General features: G+C 40.0%; 1 protein-coding gene across 1 annotated transcript in view; it reads left to right on the top strand.

Annotated features, from left to right (window-relative positions):
- Grid1 (glutamate ionotropic receptor delta type subunit 1) overlaps nucleotides 1–21,183 on the top strand; it is a 707,905-nt gene that overhangs the window by 493,218 nt on the left and 193,504 nt on the right. Inside the window, exons 7-8 of the mRNA XM_026397042.2 lie at nucleotides 3,051–3,212; nucleotides 4,715–4,834. Coding sequence (XP_026252827.1) covers nucleotides 3,051–3,212; nucleotides 4,715–4,834 — 282 coding nt within the window. The remainder of the gene's footprint in view (nucleotides 1–3,050; nucleotides 3,213–4,714; nucleotides 4,835–21,183) is intronic.

The raw sequence follows: 21,183 nt of genomic DNA, 5'->3' as shown, positions 1-21,183 counted from the left end.
TGAGGGCAGTGTAAAGCCTCTCCACACTTGGAAAAGAGCACTGCTTAAACCTGTCCCTTTGAACTGGAATGCATTCCCCCTTTCAAGCAGACATGCTTGTGGGAGGACTGAGGGCTTTCTTTGGCCTTTCTGAGTCATGTTCTGCTTTTCCTTTTCATCGCAGGCCTCTCTGCATTCATGTATTATTTGTTGAGTACCTTAATTCATAGTGAATAGAAGTGCTGGAGGGGAAAAAAGAAAATTTGATGGGTGCTTGTCTGGGCCAGAGCTGAGACAGTACTGTAGCTCTACCTGATATGTGAGTGCGTAAAAAGATGGCGTGTGGGTCAAATTGTCCCTACTGATTAAATAACACCAGTTATGAATGGGTGACTGGGAAGTTCCATGAATGTCTTCAGAAGATAAATCTTCACATTATCAAGGACTCTCAGCTTTGAGTTATCCTTTTGGGGGAAAAAAATCAAGCCAACCCTTGAGTAGCTTATATTCTCTTATAATAACATTTCTGTTATGAGTTTATTCCAGAAGGAATAAAACATGTCAAAACAATTTACAGTAGTGGGGACTCCTGAGGAATAGGGAGCTGGCAGAAATAGGGAGTGGGTTCATCTTGCTTATTGGGAAATGCTCTCTCAGGCCTCAAGGGGCATGGTTCTTTTATGATGTTCCCTGTGGGAGAGGGGGCAAATTCCAGATAGAGGGAACGACTCTTCTCTCTGCTGTCAGGTAAGTACCTGTGTGCTGCAGGCCCCTGAAGAGGCACCGGCACACTGCTTTCCCTTGGCTTGGGACACTTGTTTTGCTCAGCAGTGGTTAATCATTCAGGCACATCTCTGTCACCTCTGGAACCTGTGTCTCTCCTCCACTCACTTCTCACTTCTACAGCATAGAGAGCACCAGGCATTGGGCCCAAGGTAGTCACAGAAAAGGTTCAGGCAAGGAGAGCAGGCCTCTTTGGTAATGGCCATTGCATAGGGACACCTGAAGGGGAAGTGGTCAGCTCCACTAGGATGTGTTAAGGTAGAAACCACCCTTGAGAATTCACATGAGCTGCTGGTCAGTCGAGAGAGAACAGATGGTTTTTGATGCCCTGCACCTCTCTCCCTTGGTTCACCTCTGATGACAGCTTCACTTGCAGAGGAGGGTTCCCACCACCCAAGTTCCTGTCTCCTGAACTGCTCCTGGGGTGCCCAGACTAAGATGGATAAGAAAGAAATTAGAGACAGAGAACAAGGCATGGGGTGCAGGGTCATAGAAGCAAGGGAAGGTGAGGTTGGGGGATAGCAGGGACTCTTCCTGCAGCCCAAGGAACCTACGTGATCTTCTCAGGTGTCTTGTGAAGTCAACTTGGTCTCCTATTTCTATCCAGTAATGTTTTTTTTTGAAATATTTTTAGCTGGCTACTTGCTGCCGAGGTATTCAGAGACTGGTCTTCTTGGCTCACTTTGGCTGACTGTTGTTTGTGGCAACAGTTATCAGGAAGGGGCCCTAAGCCTGGCTGAGACTGGATGCTACCTCTCTTTTACCCCCTTCCTCCTCCACTCCTTTGCTTTGGTGACCTCTTAGAGGTTTGGGGTGATATGAGAAGCACTTTTGAGAATAGGACTGCCTTCCTATCTAAGGGGCCCTAGAAGGTCCTTGAGGGGATGGCTACTGAGTTTCCTGCTCATCCAGATTGGGGTCTTTTTAATTGAAAGAGGGTGAAGATGGGAGGGGAGGGGAGGGGGATAGTAGGGGATAGGAAAGGTAGCAGAATACAGCAGTCACTAATATGGCATTATGTAAAAACTTGGATGTGTAACCGATGTGATTCTGCAATTTGTATTTGGGGTAAAAATGGGAGTTCATAACCCACGTGAATCAAATGTATGAAAGATGATATGTCATGAGCTTTGTAATGTTTTGAACAACCAATAAAAAAAAAAAAAAAAGAAAGAAAGAGGGTGAGCCAAACTTGTTGGCCTTCTACACAACAATGCTTCTGCTCACACTATCATTCAACTTCTCACTTGTGGCTTTGTTCTTGAGTGCTCGGAGATGGGGCTATGTCTTTACTATGGTCTGGCTCTATTCATTGCAACTGGGTTACAGTTGCAAATCCCAAATGGGTTTCCTCACTTGGCAGTAGGTCTATTGCAGAGTTGGCAACATAATCTCTACCACCTGTTACTATCTTTCTTGTTCCTATGAGATCACTCAGGCCACCATTCACCCTGGGCTTATCAGTGACTGAGTGGTCTTTCCTTTGGCCAAGGTCTGGTCACCAGCTTTTTGTACACAGACCCATTAGTTTTATCTTTCTCTCTAAAGATGCCTGTGCTGCTTTTTCTTAGCATGTCCCATGAGGCTCTGCAGGCTCTAGCTCTGCCTCCCTCTTGATCTTACCCAGGCTCCATTACACTGTTGACACACTCATATTGAACTATTTTCAGTTTTTCTGACGCAGGATTCAGCCAACTGTGATCCATGGGGGTGAATCCACCACAGTCTCTGTTTTGGTAAATGTTTTATTAACTCATGACTGCACCCATTTGTTTTTATATTATCTATGGTTGCTTTCAGGGTATAATGGAAGGGTTTAGTAGGGCCCTCAAAGCCTAAAATCTTTACTATTTTGTCCTTTACAGAGAACTCCAGTGGAGCCTGTCCTTAACTGGCCCTGTTCCTTTATACCTTCGTGTTTTTGCAAATGTCCTACTAAATCTTCTAAGCTTTCTGCCCATTCTTCCTTCCATATTTACTACCCTGCAGGTAACTTGACTGTTTGCAGGTGTCAATCATTGTGCTGGTCACACTGAGTCTCCTTGTTGATGTACACATCAACCTCCAGCCCTCATCCCTGGAGTAAGACTAGGTCTTATCCTGCTTGGAACTCTAGCACCTGGCTGGGCTGTCAAATGAATTCCAAGAAGCCAGAGGCTCTTGGCATAGATATTGGGCAGTACACATTAGTGTTGCATCCGAGCCATTCCAATTTTCTGCCGGTTTCTCCCTAGAAGAGCTCTCTAGAAATGCACCAATGGAGAGTTTCATTGCCCTTATCTTTGCAGATCTCCAACCTCTACCTGTACGACAGCGTTCTGATGCTGGCCAATGCCTTCCATAGGAAGTTGGAGGACCGGAAGTGGCATAGCATGGCAAGCCTCAACTGCATACGGAAATCAACCAAGCCATGGAATGGAGGGAGGTCCATGCTGGACACAATCAAAAAGGTGTGTGAGGGGCACACCCTCCTGGGTGGCCCAAGGCTGAAGACAGGTATCTTTTTGCACCCCCCCCGCCCATTCAGCAGCTGACCTGAAGCTGGGTTCTTTGCATGGCTGTCCCTCTGTCACTTATGCAGGTTTCTCTTTATTATTCTTTTTGTCATAGCATCTGAAAGATGGGTGATCCGTAGTCCAGGGCTATGTTGCTATTATTGTCTCCATTATAATATAAGTAGATTGGACTTTATAAATGTTAAATAAATTACCCAAGGTCACAAGCAAGTAAAATATGGAGATAGTTGCCTATCTATATCTGTCTGGTATCCCTCCCTGAAGGCTGCCACTCTCTACAAGAGAGGTGGTCTCAGTGGGCACTGCTGATCACCTAGTGATCAGCCAGGATCTCAGGGTGTGTGTGTGTGTGTGTGTGTGTGTGTGTGTGTGTAGGGTATACACACATGTGCACATGTGTACTTTGAACATGTGGTGTGTACCATGTGTTGAGGACTGGCGCCATGTCAGAAGGCTGGATTTGAAGTGAATTGGATATTCCATGGAACACTTGTTATAACAAATTGGCTTTGAGGCTTTAAACAAGGATGTAGGGAAATCTATAGCATTAGAAGTTTTAGTCACAATAAATTACACATAGTTTCAATAGCAGTGGCATGTTCTTGTGTTGTTTGAATTTACTGTAGCCCAGAACAGAATGTAGCCCCTCGTGGGCCAGCTCAGCCTCTGGGCCTCTTCTGGTTCCACAGAGTCCATGAGAGATAAGGCTGGGTGAGATCCTTACCCTGGGTTTGAAGAGAGAAGGAAATCACCACAGCTCACTCAGTACTGGGCTGCCTGCTGCCCCTATGGAGCCCGCCAAGCCCTGCAGAGCTACGTGGGGTTGGCAGGTGCACCACAGCCAGTTGGTGCCTCTTGCTGTGCTTTGTGCACATTGTCTCCTTCAGTTCTTGTGGGCTCTGTGATGTGGATCTGATTAATTTCAGACTGAAGCTGGGAGGCAATGATTCATTCAAAGTGGCAAATCAGAAAAGCCAGGATTCAAGAAATGATCATACTTGTTGCCCCTTCAGGTTATGGCCATATGTCAGATAGGGCTCTTATTGACTTTTGACTTTTCTCTTGGGTATGGCTAAGAGAAGCCCTTGGAGCAGGGACTAGAGAAGACTAAGTCTCAGTAGGGTGGAGATAAAAGCCACCTGTCTTTAATCTCACAGCTGGTACAGTGCCAGACACATAGCAGGAATCATAAATATATTGACTGTGTGAATGTCAGGTACAAGCCTTAGGGATTTCCCCTGCAAGCAAATGGCCTATTGATCTTGTTCTGAGACCCTAGAACTACCAGTGACTAGTGACTAAGTCCTTGTTACAGCCATCTACAACCTCCTCAAGACCCTGATTGCTCTCTTCTTGGTGACCACTTCATTCTTAGTGATTCCATCTTTTACCCTGACCACCCCAACTCTTCAATGGTCTTTCCTCCTCTCCTGCAGGGTCACATCACTGGACTCACGGGAGTGATGGAATTTCGGGAGGATAGCTCCAATCCCTATGTCCAGTTTGAAATCCTTGGCACAACCTATAGTGAGACCTTTGGCAAAGACATGCGCAAGGTAAGCTTCAGAGTCCCTGCCTTCCAATCCTTCCTTCTGTGGAACCACGGAAGACAGCAAGAGTCTTGGGCCCCTCTGTTCCCACCAAGTATTAGGGGGCATTGAAGGCTCCTCTAACTCTCTCTGCTGCTGCTGCTGTTGATGTTGGTGTTGATGGGGCAGGCACGGGGAGAGACACAGGCAGATTTCCAGACAGGAAGTGCCTCTAAGGTCAGCAGGGGCCCCTGGGAACAACAGAGCATTCTGCAGATCCAAGAGTAAGACAAGGCCATGAACAAAACAATGATATATAAGGAGGATGATGAGTGGGGAGTGCTGGAGCCCAGTGGAAAGGGAAGGACAGATGAGTCGAGTGACTCAGAGTAAGGATTGGCCTTTCTATTTGATGCTGATGCAGGTGGCAGGCCTGGGGGTGGACCTTTCCAGTGACACTCAGCCATTTTACTCCCTTTGGGGGGAAAAGTGGACAGTTTTTCAGGATTAAAGAGAGGCAAGATGGACTTTCACCCGAGTGGGGACCTTCAAAATTAAGGGGGACTATGAGGCCAAGAGTCTTAAAGGGATTGGGATCAAGAAGTCCATAGGATGAGTAATAGGTTGGAATAATTATCTGAATGATGGATCTTAGATCTGTCACTGTGAGCCAGCATGGAGCTAATAATGGGAGTGCAGATAGATGGACAGTGACTGCTGCTCAGGCCTGGCCGACCCTGGAGGAATTCACAGGAATGGTCTATACAGCTTGTTAGAGTTGAAGATGGGAGTGCTCAGGGACCACATGGACTCATTCTTCTGGGGAAAAAGTTAAAGTGTTCACTGATCGCATATACTCAGGCACAGGTCTGTGTAATCACACATAAGCACAAATGCACACATGCATTTCAATATATATCAGAGGAAGATGTCTCCACTAATGACGTACTCAGGAGATGAATGACAATCTTGCAGGTAATGAGTCCTAAGCAGGGACTGGATAGCCCTTCAGCAAATAGCCTTCTAGCCTAGCCTCCAACATGGGCTAGGAGCAGTGGAGAGGCAGGCAAATGTTAAGTGGTATTGGGGCACTGAGAATCTGGGTGGAGGACTTTTTTGGTTTTACTCCTAGAGGGCCATGGTAGAAGGAGGCATGTGTGGGGTTGTGGAGGGGATAAGAGCTGGAAATCAAAAAGGGGGAAGTGATAGTATGTGTAAGATGACTGGATGCCCAGGGAGAGGTGTAATGGCCTAGGATCCCTGTCTGATGGGGAGAATGGAGGACTTTCAGCCCGTCATGTGACAATCTCTGGGTGGGTCATGTAAATTCTAGGTGGTTCAATAATTTTGTAATGCAGTGGCTGCTGACATTTTAGAAGCTTGGTTTGTGGTGCCATCCAAGGAATTGATGGCTACCCTGGGACACCTTATAGGGCCAGAGTGTGACCTGCAATGTTAAAAGAAGTTGAGGTTGGCCTATAAGATTGTTGGGGATGACCAAAGCTGTGAGGCTTGATTGGAGGCTGAGAATGTATGGTCAACATTGTTTTGAGTCATGACCACAAGAAAAATTGGCTTGTGTTTGGATTCCCACTCAATAAGAGGAAATTGGGGCAGGGGAGCACATTCAGTCCCTCCAGTGTGATCTTTTACTACAGAGTGTGGCCGCCTGCCAAAATGACCATTCATATCAACCACAGTACTTGGGTACTTGCCTTCCTTCCCGAAGGTTCCTCTGAGGTTAGTGGCAATCAGGCCTTCCTGCTAGCTCCTTTGCTACCACCCACCCCACTTCTTTCAGCTCAGCTCTATCACCAAGGTCCCTACAGTGGGCAGAATGTTGGGTGTGGGGATCCCTGCATCTTCTTAGGCAGGTCCATGCCCTGCATCCTGCAGACCACTCCAGGTGCCTCAGGGAAAGGGAGGCACTGTGTCCTCCACTTCCTGTTTCAGGTGTCTAGGCCTTCCATGTTGCCAAGGCAACACTCTTCAAAAGTCTGAAGCCAATGGGAGCTAGAATCTCTCAGTATAAGGAGTTTCTGAGCAGGCAGCCTGGATGTAATTGAGTTGGAAAGGAAGCTGATTTTCAAGTGGGCATTATTTTAAAATGTATCTTTTTGTCATTTTAAAATCTGCCCTTAATAACTGCATATCCCAGTTGTTATCTGTCTGCCTAGCAGCTTATCGCTGGTAAGGAGAAGTTATCTAGAAGGTAAGGAATGGGACTTATCACAACAGACGTCTGTTATTTGGTTCCAGGGTGCATTAAAGCAAGATCTGAAGAATTTCGGGATAAACCAAGGAGAAGGGATTGGGATAGGGAGTCACAGGTACAGGGCTGTATTTGAAGGCAGGGCTGAGCTTTGGTTCCCTGGTAGAAGATGCTGGGAAGTCAAGGTGATTTAAGGAATGAAATAAAGGGAATTCACAGGAGAGAAAATAATCAAGGGTGCGTGGCAGACTTGAGGGTACAGTAAGGTTCCTGAGACACACAAAAGCAATACAAAGATCAGCTATTTGAGGAGTCCCCCCACCCCCAGGTGGCAGTTCTCCAACCACACACCATACAGAGCTGCTAGGGAAACCAACCAGCAGCTGGATGCTGTTGTGCTGGGCAGGGTCAGGGGTTCTCTGCAAACATGATAGACATCATATATATTTAAATCAAGAGGCAACTATCATAGGCAAAACCAAACAAAATACCCTGTAGTTTCTTGAAGATTGAAACTAGAAGAGCCCGTTTAAATAAGGGAGCAAGTGGATATTTTTCTTGAACTTAATACCCTGGAGGGAAATATCAGGGAGGGTGAGTCACAGAGACATTTTAGATTAAGTGGTATCAAGAGACCATGGATTACTCAGCCCCTGCATAGAAAGGAACAAGTGGGTGATCACCTTTCGCTGCAGGGTGCTGGACAAATACTAATTAAATTATCTCATCCAGGAAGCGCGTTCTTGTTGAGGGAGCACTGGATGACAAAATCAAAGGTCTATGTTGCCAGCTTGCTGTGTAACTCCTGGCAAAATATTAATGGTCTGTGTGTTGTACTTGGAGCTGTCTGGCCTGGGTCTGCCACCAGGGGCAGTGTTTGCTGGGAGTCAGCACCAGTCCCCACTGGAGTGGGCTGACCTGTTTTGAGGGGGGTCCCTGCTTCATCCCACTGGGGACATGTTTTTTCAGGTCTCTGAACTGTAACAGAACTCCGCATACTTCTACTTGGTTTGTTTCTTTTTGCTAGGACAGGAATTTCCAAAGGAAGTTCCCATGAACTTGTGTATGCAAATGTCCTTAGTGCATGACATGAGCTGGGGCTGATCTGTTGGAGGCCACCTGTAGTAAAATTACCCAAGGTGCAGGTATATGGGAAGCTGTTTGGTGAAGGACAAGAGGGGCGCAGCAGGAACTGTTAATATCTACCGTGTACAAAGGGGCATTATTCATACATTGTCTCATCAATTCTGGGACTCTTGTGTCACTCCTGGCTTCACGTCTCCTGGGTTTTTGCAGCCCCTTTCCTTCTCTGAACATTTTTTTCACATTGAAGGTGCAGGTGATGTGAATTTCTTGTGGAGTAGAGGAGTTGGTTTGTAGAATTACCCCACACAGCACTTGGCAGGGAGAATACTCCTGTGACATGGGGTATCAGGGTAGTCCTCCTTCTCTGAGATATCTACCCTAGACCCTATTAGAGCAGAGAGGCATGGGTCTCCTCTCACAGTGTCCTGGATGGCAAATCCAAATCTCACCATGTTCCCAAACCAGAGGCCAGAGATGGGAGGGCCTCTTGTACAGCCCTGAGTGGTGCAGCTGGGGTCAGTAAGCTCTGTGCACCCAGGCACTACCCAGCTCTCCTTGTGTGCCTTAGGAATAGATGGCCACTCTTTATAAAGACCAGTGCTGAGGATTATCTAGAGAGCTTCACCTCTAGTGAGGTTTGTTTTCAGGGCTGTTTTGGTACTGGTGTGATCAATGAGGGAAGGAAAACAGTTGTTTTTTCCCCCCATAAACATGCATGGACTGTGAACCAGTTATAGCCCCTAGGAAACATTTTTCCATGACCTGATTGCAGATTGGGCCTGCCCTTCTCTATCCTAATGACATCGGCATGGGGGGCTTAATTCCTTTCACTAACACAGGGTTCCTGGTGCAGCAAAACCCTGGGAAAATAGCCAACTGCCCGTAGGCCCTTCAAACCTTATTTCCCTTGGGTGGTATCTACCTGATTCACTGACTCAGTGAAGGGCAGTGAGTCTTCTTGGGAAGGAGGGTGGGGAAATGGGTGGGAGCATCCAGAGAGCCTGTGGGTCTGCTTTATGCCTTTCATCTCAAGATTAAGGAGACCCTGGTGCTACAGGAGAGTGTGTAGATGTTTTCTGCTCCTTTCTAGAGATGAGGATTGAATTATGGTAACGAGAGACCAAGGAAATATTTAGTCCCGTGTTCAAGCTTTGCTTTAGCCCTATGAGGAAGTCTGTTCAAACAGGATCTTTACTGTAACCCAAATATATTGAACAGTCGTAGAAGCACACATATGGTGATTTTAATAGGTGGGGATTTGGGGCAGGGAGCCCCGAGGCTCCCTTCACACTTGCCTCTGTCCCCAGCATCTCTTTTTTTTACACAGCTCCATTTGGGAAACTGAGGCCCAGAGACTTCAGAGACTTGATTCTGTAGCACCAACAACATATGATTATGCTCGTGCTGGAAGGCAGATTGAGAGAGAGAGGGAGAGGGAGAGGGGGAGAAAGAGAATACCTTTCTGAACTTGAGGCAATGAAGTATTGTGACTCCCTCCCCCTCCAGCCCACTTTCCACTCCAGTCACCCCAGTCCCAGTGCCTCCTTTGAGCATGTTCTAGTTCCTTACCCCTGCAGGATGACCTGGAGCCTGCTCACCTGAGGTTCCATTGCTTGCCACTGACTCAAACTCCCTGTTCTAGAAGTTACCCAGAGAAATGAGGGAAGCTTCATTCTTCCTCCCTAGTTTAAGATTCTTCTTCTTTCTTTTCTGTCATGTTTAATTCTTTATAAAAGCTAGCCTTATTCAGGAATCAAATGCCCCACCTGATGTCATGTTCCTGGCAGAGGGGCTCCTGGCTGCTGATTCATGGAGTAATAACTGATCATCAGGCAGTGATTGCCACACTATAGGACCCTTGGCCTATGGGCTTGCTTGGACATCATTAACATTCTTGCCTGTTTCTGCTACACTGTGTTACAAATTGTCCCACATTCTCAGAGTTCAGAAGTTCCAAGTAGTGAGGCCACATTGAAAAGGGACATACAATACTGTATGTATATATGGGACTACATGACCAATAGGATCCTGCAACGTATATACTCGGAAAAATGAGAAATTATATCCCATCTATATATGATATATCAAAGTGCATAAATGCATTCTGCTGTCACGTATAACTAATTAAAACAAAAAATTAAAAACAAAAAGAAAAAGGACATAGGAGGCAAGCTAGTTCTTTAGATAAAGTAAAAGCTGCCTTTACATGGTGGCTCCAGCAGTGGGTGCCAGGAGCCTTGAAGTGTGCACAGTAATGAGGAAGGGGCTTTGGGTGGAGATGAACCTGGGAGGACCCAGCCTGAGCTTTGTGCTGTGTCTCTACTAAACCTCTGTCACAGAGACTCCCGGCTGTGCAGAGTGAGTCACAGAAGAGAAATAAACTTCAGTCTCTTCAAGGATTAACATTCTTGCAGCGTATTTCCCAAGTAAAATGTCAACCGTTCTGAACCCTTGTGCAAGAACTGCTTCTGACAGAGCTGAGAACCAAAACAAACACTGCTGCTTCATCTGAGTAAAAGCATAAGGAAAAGATGCAATTAAGTATTTCATTTTAAGTAACATTTCATCAATACATGCTCATTTAGGGTAGAATGTTTAGAAAATACAGATAAATGAAATGAATATAAAAGTCAGCTATAAACTCTAAACCCAGAAATAAATACTGTTTGCACTTCTAGTGCATTTTCTTTATGTTTTCTTTTTTCTCTTTCTGTACATTGAGATAGAGATAGTGATATGTGTATTTATCAAATTGCTATTTATTGTATGCACATTTTATATCCCGACTTTCCCACTTAGTGCTATATTGAGAGTATTCACTCGTTTCTTTATTCTTTACAACTATGATTTTTTAATGGAAGCACATTACTCAACTTACAGGGAATTCTCATTTATTTAATCTTCCTATATGATGAATGTTCATTCATTTTTAACGTATTTATTATAGAATAGTGCCATAATGAACATCCAGAACACATACAATTTTAATTTACATCTATATTTATTTTTCTGTTACATTATTTACAGAAGTGGATTTACTAAACCAAGGGTAATAATTCTTTTGATGTATGTGATACGTATTTTTAGATTGATTATAGAAAAGCTTAAGAATTTTACATCCACACATAGCATATGGAAGTCTGTGCTACATCCTATGCTCAAAAACTGATTGATATTTGAATAATATTGGTAAATTTGCATTCTTGTGAGATTGGACATTTAAAATATAACCATTGATAATTTGTGTTTTACCATTCATAAAATTTTATCTCAAGTCTGTTGCAACTTTATATCGGGGGTAGAATTTCTCTTGTCAACTCATAAAACCTCTCTTTCAGAAGGGAATTGACAGTTACTTGTGTCAAATATTTTGTCCCATTAAACTGTTTGCCTTTGTGAAGAAAATATCTTCACAAAGAGACATTTAAAATTTTAAATATGTGGTTAAATATTTAAGAGTTTTTTCATTTGCAATATTTTTCCGTGTTTGTAATTTTTAGAAAGTCATACCCAGTTTACAGAGTAGATACTATTTACCCACACTTTCCTCAAGTTATTTTTAAGATTGGATTTTCTTTCAACAAGACCTGCCATCTACCTGGGATGGATTTGGGATGAACTGTGATGTGATGGCCTAGCTTTTACATTTTTTATGAAATGGCTCCTATAATACCTTTTATACCATAAACATTCCTTTCCCTGTTGACTTGAATGACACTTTTTATCCTATGCTATATTAAATTGTGAATATCTCCACATTGATTTTTTTAAAGAATTCTTAGTCTTTCTCTGTTTTTTCCTTCCAGCTTAAGTTTAATTCATTTATGTGTATTATTGAAATGTGCCTGTCTGCAGGTAACAAAACACAAACCAAGTAGATCAAACAATATGGAGGGTCTCACATTAGAAGAAGCCTGAAGCTAGGGCAGCTTTAAGCTTGGCACATCAAAGGTTCAGTGCTCAGATCAAAGATCTGGGTCCTTTCATGTTCATATTTGGCCATTCTCAAGGCATAATATTAATTTTCCTTAGAGTGCTGTTTTTAAGTCCTTTGAGTATAAACTGAGGAGTGGGATAGCTGGGTCAAATGGTGATTCCATTCCAAGTTTTCTAAGGAATCTCCATACTGCTTTCCATATTGATTGCACCAATTTGCAGTCCCACCGGCAATGGAAGAGTATACCTTTACCCCCACATCCTTGCCAACACTTATTGTTGTTTGTATTCATGATAGCTGCCATTCTGATTGGAGTGAGATGAAATCTTGGGGTAGTTTTGATTTGTATTTCTCTAATTGCTAGCAATGACAAACATTTTTCCATATATTTATTGATCGATCATATATCTTCTTCTGAGAAGTGTCTGTTCAGTTCCTTAGCCCATTTATTGACTGGGTTATTTTTTAGAAAATATTTATTTTTTAGTCGTAGTTGGACACAATACCTTTATTTATTTTTATGTGATGCTGAGGATCGAACCCAGGGCCTTACACATGTTAGGCAAGTGCTCCATCACTGAGCCACACCTCCAGCCTGGGTTATTTGTTTAAGTGTTAAGTTTTTTTAGTTCTTTCTATGTCCCAGAGAGATTAATGCTCTATCCGACACGTGTGTGTGGTAAAAATTGCTCTCATTCTGTAGGCTTTCTATTCACCTCACTGATTTTTCTTTTGCTGAGAAGAAGCTTTTTAGTTTGAAACCATCCCATTTATTGATTCTTGATTTTATTTCTTGTGCTTTATGGGTCTTGTTAAGGAAACAGGGACCTAATCCAACATGGTGAAGATTTGGGTCTACTTTTCCTTCAGTCAGGCACAGGGTCTCTTGTCTAATTCTTAGATCCTTGATCTACTTTGAGTTGAGTTTTGTGCATGGTGAGAGATAGAGGTTTAATTTCATTTGGCTACATATGGATTTCCAGTTTTCCCAGCACCATTTGTTGAAAAGGCTATCTTTTTTCCAATATATGTTTTTGGCACCTTTGTTTAGTATGAGATGTGAATTTGACTATGTTTGCTCTATTCTGTACCATTGGTATACAAGTCTATTTTGGTGCCAATACCATGCTGTTTTTGAGACTGTTGCTCTGTAGTATAGTTAAGGCCTAGTATTTGATTTATATCCACAGGACTTAAAAATAGCATACTACAGTGATGCAGCCATGTCAATATTTATAGCAGCACAATTCACAATAGCTAAATTGTGGAACCAACCTAGATGTCCTTCAATAGATGAATGGATAAAACAAAAATCTGTGGTATATATACACAATGGAATATTACTCAACATTAAAAGAGAATAAAATCATGGCATTTGCTGGTAAATGGATGGTGTTGGAGAATACCATGCTAAGTGAAGTAAGTCAGTCCCCAAAAAACAAAGGCTAAATGTTTTCTCTGATAAATGGATGCTGATCCATAATGGAGATGGAGGGCATGGGAGGAATGGAGGAACTTTGGATAGGGCAAAGGGGAAGGAGTGGAGGAGAAGGGGCAGGGCGCAGAAAAGATGGTGGAATGAGATAGACACTATTACCCTAAGTATATGTATGAAGACATGAATGATGTGACTCTACCTTGTGTATAACCAGAGAAATGAAAAAACTGGGCTCCATTTGTGTACTATGAACTGAAATGCATTCTGCTGCCATGTATAACAAATTAGAACAAATAAATTAATTAATTTTAAAAAAGTTTCCTTAGAGTCGCTAGGCAGCTGTGCAAGTTCTACTTTTCATACCAGGAAGATGGCAGTATGTGGAAGGTGATAGTTCTTTTCTGTGTGCCTCCTATTTATGAGTGAAGAACACTTTCCTAGGAGTTGGCCCTGGCTTCTATTCCTAGACTATATCAATTGGCTTTTCTCAATTGCATTTGTGATTTTCCACCCAGATACGTAGGTAACATTGAGGTAGTTTCTCAGATGTTTGTGTTCAGCTTGTGTAAGGCTGGTGTTCCTTCATGATGTGGACAATGGCTCACTCATCTTTTATATTTCTATGGACAGAACACTTGAAAGTTGGGATAAATTTGACTGTAATGAAATTGTCTAATTGTTGGTTTTGGATCAATTGCTTTGATATCTTAGAAATGTTTTCTCCTGATTTTTCACATTTCATGTCATTTGGTACAATACATTTCACTGAAAATCTTGCCAAATTTATTACTTAAAGGCTTGTATAGTATTTGCAAATAACTTTAAAAAATTTGTTGAAATGTTTCCCTTTTATTTTTATTATTGTGTATTTGTGTTGTCTCCCTTTATTTCCTGGTGAGATTTTTTTTAAAGATTTTTGTCTCCCAAAATTCTAAATCAAATTTGTTTAATAATTTTTATTGTATGTTTTTATTTTAATTAATTGATTTGTGTTCTTTCCTGGCTTCTTGAGTAGTACTTGTTTTATTGTCATTTTTGAAAGTTCTTATATGAGAGAATAGATCATTTATTTTTATCTTTTCTGGTTTGGGATGCTATATATTTTATTCTGCATAGAGTTGTGACTAAATCCTAGGTTTTTTTTAATGTAACCTTTAGTGTAACACTCATATAGAAAAATGCCCATGTTTTAAATGAATCACAGTAGATTTTCAAATAGTGAACACACCCTTGCAATCGACAGGTAGATGAAAAAAAAGGACATTACTTGCATCATTGAGGTTACTTGCACCTTTTCTGGTCATTACACTCACCAATGGAACCACTTTTGCTGTCCACCACCCTTAATTAATTTTTTTTTTGTTCTTAAGTGGATATTAAAGGTATTAGATACTCTGTACTCTTTTGTAACTCAAATAATTATTGCTGTCACATGTAACGTTAGATCATTCATTCTTACTGTGTTTTAAAATGAAGGTTTTAATATTATTCAGGTATTGTGAAGCCAACAAATCAGGAGACAAATGCCATCATAAATATAGCTTGCTCCACAGTTCCCAAGAGGAGGAGGCACTTCACATCAATCAGGGCCACACGGGGGAGAACCAGTCTATCAGAAAACATGGGAAAACTATGTGCTTATCTTTCAAGATTGACTTGCCTATCTGTGGCTCTTTGCATTATAAATATACAAAATTTATATATAAATTTTACATTTATATTTGTATAAATTTTAAAATTATTTTTCTTTTTAAAATTTTTAATTTGTTCTAATTAGTTATACATGACAGTAGAATGCATTTTGACACATTGTACACAAATGGAGCACAACTTCTCATTCTTATAAATGGTGCAGAGTCACACCCCTAGTGTGATCATACATGTATATCGTGTAATACTGCCCATCTCATTTCACTGTCTTTCCTATCCCTACACTCCCTCCCTCCCATCACTCCCCTCTAGATGTTCAATGTAGATACATTTACATCTTAGCAATATTGTGTAATCTAATTCATGAAAATGGTATATCTCAGTTTATTTACAGCTTCCTTAATTTCTCTCAGGAAAGTTTTGTAACTTTCATTGTAGAGCTTTGAATAATAAATTCTGTTTGATTTATTCCTAGATAGTGATACTTACCAGTATATTATATGTAGTAAATCTTCAAATTGATTTTTCTACTTTTTTATTGTACATATATAGTCATTTAATTGGTTTTGTATATTTGTCTCTATTATGCCAATGTATTAACTTATTATAGTAGCACAATTCACAATAGCTAGACTGTGGAATCAATCCAGATGCCCTTCAACAGATGAATGGATTAAAAAAATGTGGCATTTATACACAATGGAATATTACTCAGCATTAAAAGCCTAAGAACTCTTTGTCCCTACATTCTAATAAAAGTTTTTCTCTTATTTTTTCCAAGTTTTATATATTCACATTTTACATGGAAGTTCAGGATCTATTATGAATTAATTATTATTTAATTTTTAAAGTTTGTGTTGAAGTTCTCCCGTGCCTATTGCCTAGAGATGTCAAATTTATTCACCATTATTTTGTTTTCAGTCCTTTGTCATAAATTATTTGGGAATGTTTGTGTGGGTTTATTTCTGGGTTCTATAGTCTGTTCCATTGATCAATGTTCCTATCTCCTGACCAATACCATATTATCTTGATTACTGCAGCATTTAATATATTATTGGATCATATTTGCCAATACAGTACTAGAACTTTTCCATTATAAGTCAAAAGATATCAAGCTATAGTTTTCCTTTATTGTATTGTATTTGTGTGGATTTTGCATCAGGGGTTTCTTATCTCATAAAATATATTGAAAATCATTCCTTTATCTCCAATTTTGCAGAAGATATTGTATGAATGGTTTTGAATTCTTTAAATGTTTGATAGAATTCTCCAGTGAAAGCATTAGGGCCCGGAGATTTCTTTTGTAGAAGAGTTCAAATTACGAATCCAATTTCTTTGAAGGTTATGGGACTATTCTGGTTAGTATTTTTGGCATGATTGAATTTTGGTTGTTTGTTGGCTTCAAGGAAATGATCCATTTCTTTAACTCATCAAGTGTGTGAGCATAAAGTTGTTTGTATTGTTTCCTACTTTTTTAAGTGACTATACTCTCTGAGTCTTTCCTGACATGATTTGTCTCTTCTCTGTGTTATTTTTGTAAGAAAGCTAGAATTTTATCAATTTCACTGATGTTTTAAAAGAATCAGCTTTTTGTTTTACTCATTCTCTATTGTTTTTCCTATTTTAAATTTGAATAATAAATTTTTTTCTTCATTAATTTAAATTCTTACTTTGCTTTTATTTTGCTCTAATTTTTTCTGATTCATTTTTCCTAGTAGAATCTTTTTTTAGCCATATTCCTCATATTTAAATATATTGTATTGAACATTTATTCAGTTCTAAGTATTTCTAAAAATTCCTTTGAGACTGCCTAAGTGATCCATAGATTATTTAAAGTGTGGTGTTAATTTCCACATTTTAGATATTTTCATCTCCTCTTTGTATTATTGAATTCTAGTCATCTTCCATTGTGATGAGAGAACAGACTCTGTACAATATTAGTTCTTTTAAATTTGTTCAGTGTTTTATGGTCCAGAATATATTTTATCTTGATGTGTGTTCAGTGGGGAGAAAAAAAATTGTTTTCATCTGATATTGGGCGGAGTGTTCTCTATTTATCAGTTAGTTACTATTGATTGTGTTGTTCAGAGATTCAATACCCTTATTGAGGCTATTTCTTCTTTCAGAAGCTGGGATGAGATTGTTAAAGTTCCCAACAATACTTATGCATTTGTCCTTTCCGTAGTTTTATCAATATTTGCTTTATTCATTTTGAGGATGAGGATCTTTTTTTTTATGCATACAGGTAGTATCATTTTTTCTTCCTTGTGAATTGTTTCTCTTTACATTGTGTAATGTCCTCTTTTGAATATCTGGTGATTTTATTTATGTGATATTAATATAGTCACTCCTACTTTTTAAAAACAAAATGTTTTCATGATGTATCTTGTATTCTTTGACTTAAGTCACCTTGGTCATTGCCTTGGAAGTGAGTTTCTTGTAAGCAGTGTATGAGTTAGTCTTTTTAAAAATCCACTCTGCCAATTTCTGCATTCTCAATTGGTATATTTACATCATTAAAATTTGAAGTAATTATTGTTGCTTATCTTAAGTAAGTGCTAAATCATAGTTGTTTGTTTTCATTTATTTCATCCTGCTTTCTTATGGGTTACTTGCATATTTTAAGGATTCAACCTTGATTTATTTTTATTTTTTAGTATTTGTATGATCTTCTTAATGATTTCCCTGGGGATTACAATATACATACGTGTATAATATATATTAGTATCAACATTTCACCACTTGGAATGGATTGGAAATCTCACTTCTATTTAGTTTTCTTTGTTTTTCCTGCTTTTGGATATTATTGCTTTGCATATTAGGTAGGGTTATAATTTCTGTTTTAACCATCGAATGTATGAAACTTACAAGGAGAAGGATAATATATGTTAATTTTTCTGCTCTTTCTGTTGTTCTTTCTTACCTCCCGATGCTCCAAGAACCTTCTGTTACCCTTTCCTTTCCGCTTCATAAACTTTCTGTAGCCAATCTTGAAGGATTGGACCACTAGTCACAAATTCTTTTAGTTTTCCTTCATCTGAGAATGGCTTTATTTCCCTTTTATTCTAAACTGTTAACATTGCTAGACATAGAATTTGTGGTTAAAGAGTTCTTTTCTTTGAGCTCTTTAAAAGTATTGTGTCATTTTCTACTTATCTCCAGTTTCTGATTAGGAATCTGTCATTTAAATTGGTGTTCCTCTGGGTAGTTTCTTGCTGGTGCTTTCAAGATAAAAATGTCAGCCCTCTGAATTGCATCTATGAATTTGACCAACTATTGATCAAAATATTTTTTTAAATTGCATCTGTACCAAATGTGTACAAACTTTTTTTCTTATTCATTAAACAATATAGAATAATATCTGTTTACATACATGTGCAGTGTATTAGGTATTGTGAGTGATCTAGAGATGGTTTAAAGTATATGGGAAAATGGGTGTAAGTAGGTAAATACTACACCATTTTATAGAAGGGACTTGAGCATCTGTGGATTTTGGTATTTGCAGAAGAGACTGGAACCAGTCCTCCTCAGATTCCAAGATATTAAATTTAAAAAAAAAGTGTGTGTATGTATGTGTGTGTATTTAATGTCTTGGTATCTGAAAATTGGTTCCAGTACACACACACACACACACACACACACACATGCAAACAGGTATTGGGGATTGAACCCAGGGTGCTCTACCACTGAGCTACAACCCCAGTCTTTTATATGTTTTTAAAAATTTGAGACAGTATCTTGCTAAGTTGCTGAGGGTCTCAGTAAGTTACTGAGGTTGGCTTGAACTTGAGATCATCCTGCCTCAGCCTCTTGAGTTTCTTGGATTATAGGCATATATCACTGTACCTAGGTTTATGGTATATATTTTAAATTTAAATATGTCAGAAATCTTATCATGATATATTTATGTGAATTTCTTTGGATTTATCCTGTTTGTGGTTCCTATCTTCTTGAATCTATAGGTTTATAACCTTCAGTAAGTTTAATAAATTTCACTTACACACACGCACGCACACACATGGACTGGCACTAGGGATTCAACCCAGGCACTCTATACTGAGCTACATCCCTAGTTTTTTTTATGTTTCCATTAATAAATTTCTAGCTCTTATTTTTCTGAATAGCCTTTGAGCCTCACACTTTCTTCTCTTTCTGGTATTCCAGTGGAATGACTATTGGATATTGAAGCATTTGTTATTGTTCCATGGGTCCTTGAAGCTCTGTTCATTTTTCTTTCAGTTGGTTATCTCTCTGTTATTTACATTGGCTAAGTTTTATTTACTGATCTCTTCTCCATCTTATGAATTCTATCCTCTGTCGTATAAACTCCATAATTGATTATATTGAAGAAGAGTTTTCTAAGACTTTTATTGTATTTGTTCAGTTCCATAATCTCCATGTAGTTTTGTTCCTTACTAAGATTTTCTATTTTCTCACTTGTTTCAAGCAATTTGTAGTAGTTTGCTGAAGCATTTTTATAAAGTCTCATTTAAAATCCTTATCAGATAATTAAAACATCCAATTCATCTTGATCTTAGCTTCAATTGACTACCTTTTCTCATTTAAGTTGTAATTTTTTTTTTTGGTTTTTGGTATGAGGCATGATTTTCATTTTTTATCCTGAACATTGTAGTAACTGTCTTAGGAGACTGTGTTCTGTTTAAATAATTTATTGTAGTAGGGGGATATTTGTTGGTTTTAGCAACAAGTATGCCTTACTTTGTCTGTGTGCCTTCAATGGCTACTGAATTTTAAGAGTTACTGCCATTTTATGGTGCTATTTTGGTCTACTTGGTTTATCAGGTGCTGTTTGGGATACCTCTGTTCCTTTTTCATGCTTCCTGAGGAAGGAAAATGGTTTTCCCCAGGTTGGGAAAACTAGAATCTGCAGTTGAAGACAGAGAGTCTCTGGACTGTAAAGATAAATTAAGTCCTAGGTTGGACTTTTGTGACCCAACGTCCCTGCCTGTAGGGAATGGAGAGTGCTTAACTGGTTACAGCCTGGTTGTGTCAGGATCGCCCTCATCAATCGCACTTGGTGAATCTCAGTGGAGAAAGAAACCCGGGCTTTGGGGAGGAAGAGGTTTCATGGGCCTACCACTTGTGTAGAGTCTTTCTTGTTGTTCCTGTCTAGTTGCTCAAGGGCATTTGGGCAGATGTGGGGTCCTAGGGCCCTCAGTGACAAAAATGGTTCCTGGACTCTGTGTCTATAGCAATAGAGTCCCTTGTCAGTGTTGCTCAGTTGCCTTTTGATAGTTGGAGGGAGTCTTAGCTGGTGTGGAAAGTGCTTCCTCAACCAGACCATTAGTATTAAGTGGGGCTTCTAGCTAAGCACCCTTGCTAAAGCTGCTGGGCTGAGCTGGCACAGGGAATAATAAGACCACATGAGCCATCTTTTGTTGCTAGATTGGGAGTTAGATAATTGTAGGCCTGAGCTTCTTTCTTCCTGTTGTTTGGCGCCATAAAATCTACCATTATTATTTTTTTCATCAGTGATGGGTTTATTTTCCTCTATTTGTCTTTAAAATTTCTCCTTTGGTGGCCTTTGTATTATTTCCAGGTTTTATGATTTCCCTCAGCAGGAGGGACATGAGGAAGTGAGTCTACACTCTCTTCTTCAGAAACTCTCACATTGATGGGTTTTTGAAAGTTAGATCATTTTTCATTGCTGACATTATGATTAGTCATAATTTCGTATCCTTGCTGTATATCATCCCATTTGATGTACTAATATTTTGTTAATAATTTTTTTTAATGTTCTTAGTGAGGTTTGTAGTTTTTCTATTTGGTAATGTCCTTGATAGGTTTTAACATCAAAATTGTTGAGGGTTAGGTCTCTTAAAAGGGCATAGAAAGTGCTTCTCCCCCCTCCCCCCTCCTAATAGCTTGTGTTAAATTTGGGCTATGTCTTCCCTAAATGTTTGAAAGAATTCACTACAAAGCAAATTCATATTTAATATCTCTCTCTCTCTCTCTCTCTCTCTCTCTCTCTCACACACACACACACACACACACACACACACACACACACACACACACAGAGTTTGCTTTAC

Source organism: Urocitellus parryii, chromosome 5, assembly GCF_045843805.1.
Source record: "Urocitellus parryii isolate mUroPar1 chromosome 5, mUroPar1.hap1, whole genome shotgun sequence".
NCBI lineage: Eukaryota > Metazoa > Chordata > Mammalia > Rodentia > Sciuridae > Urocitellus > Urocitellus parryii.
The sequence above is the reverse complement of the archived record's forward strand: the minus strand, read 5'-3'. Positions and strand labels throughout refer to the sequence as shown.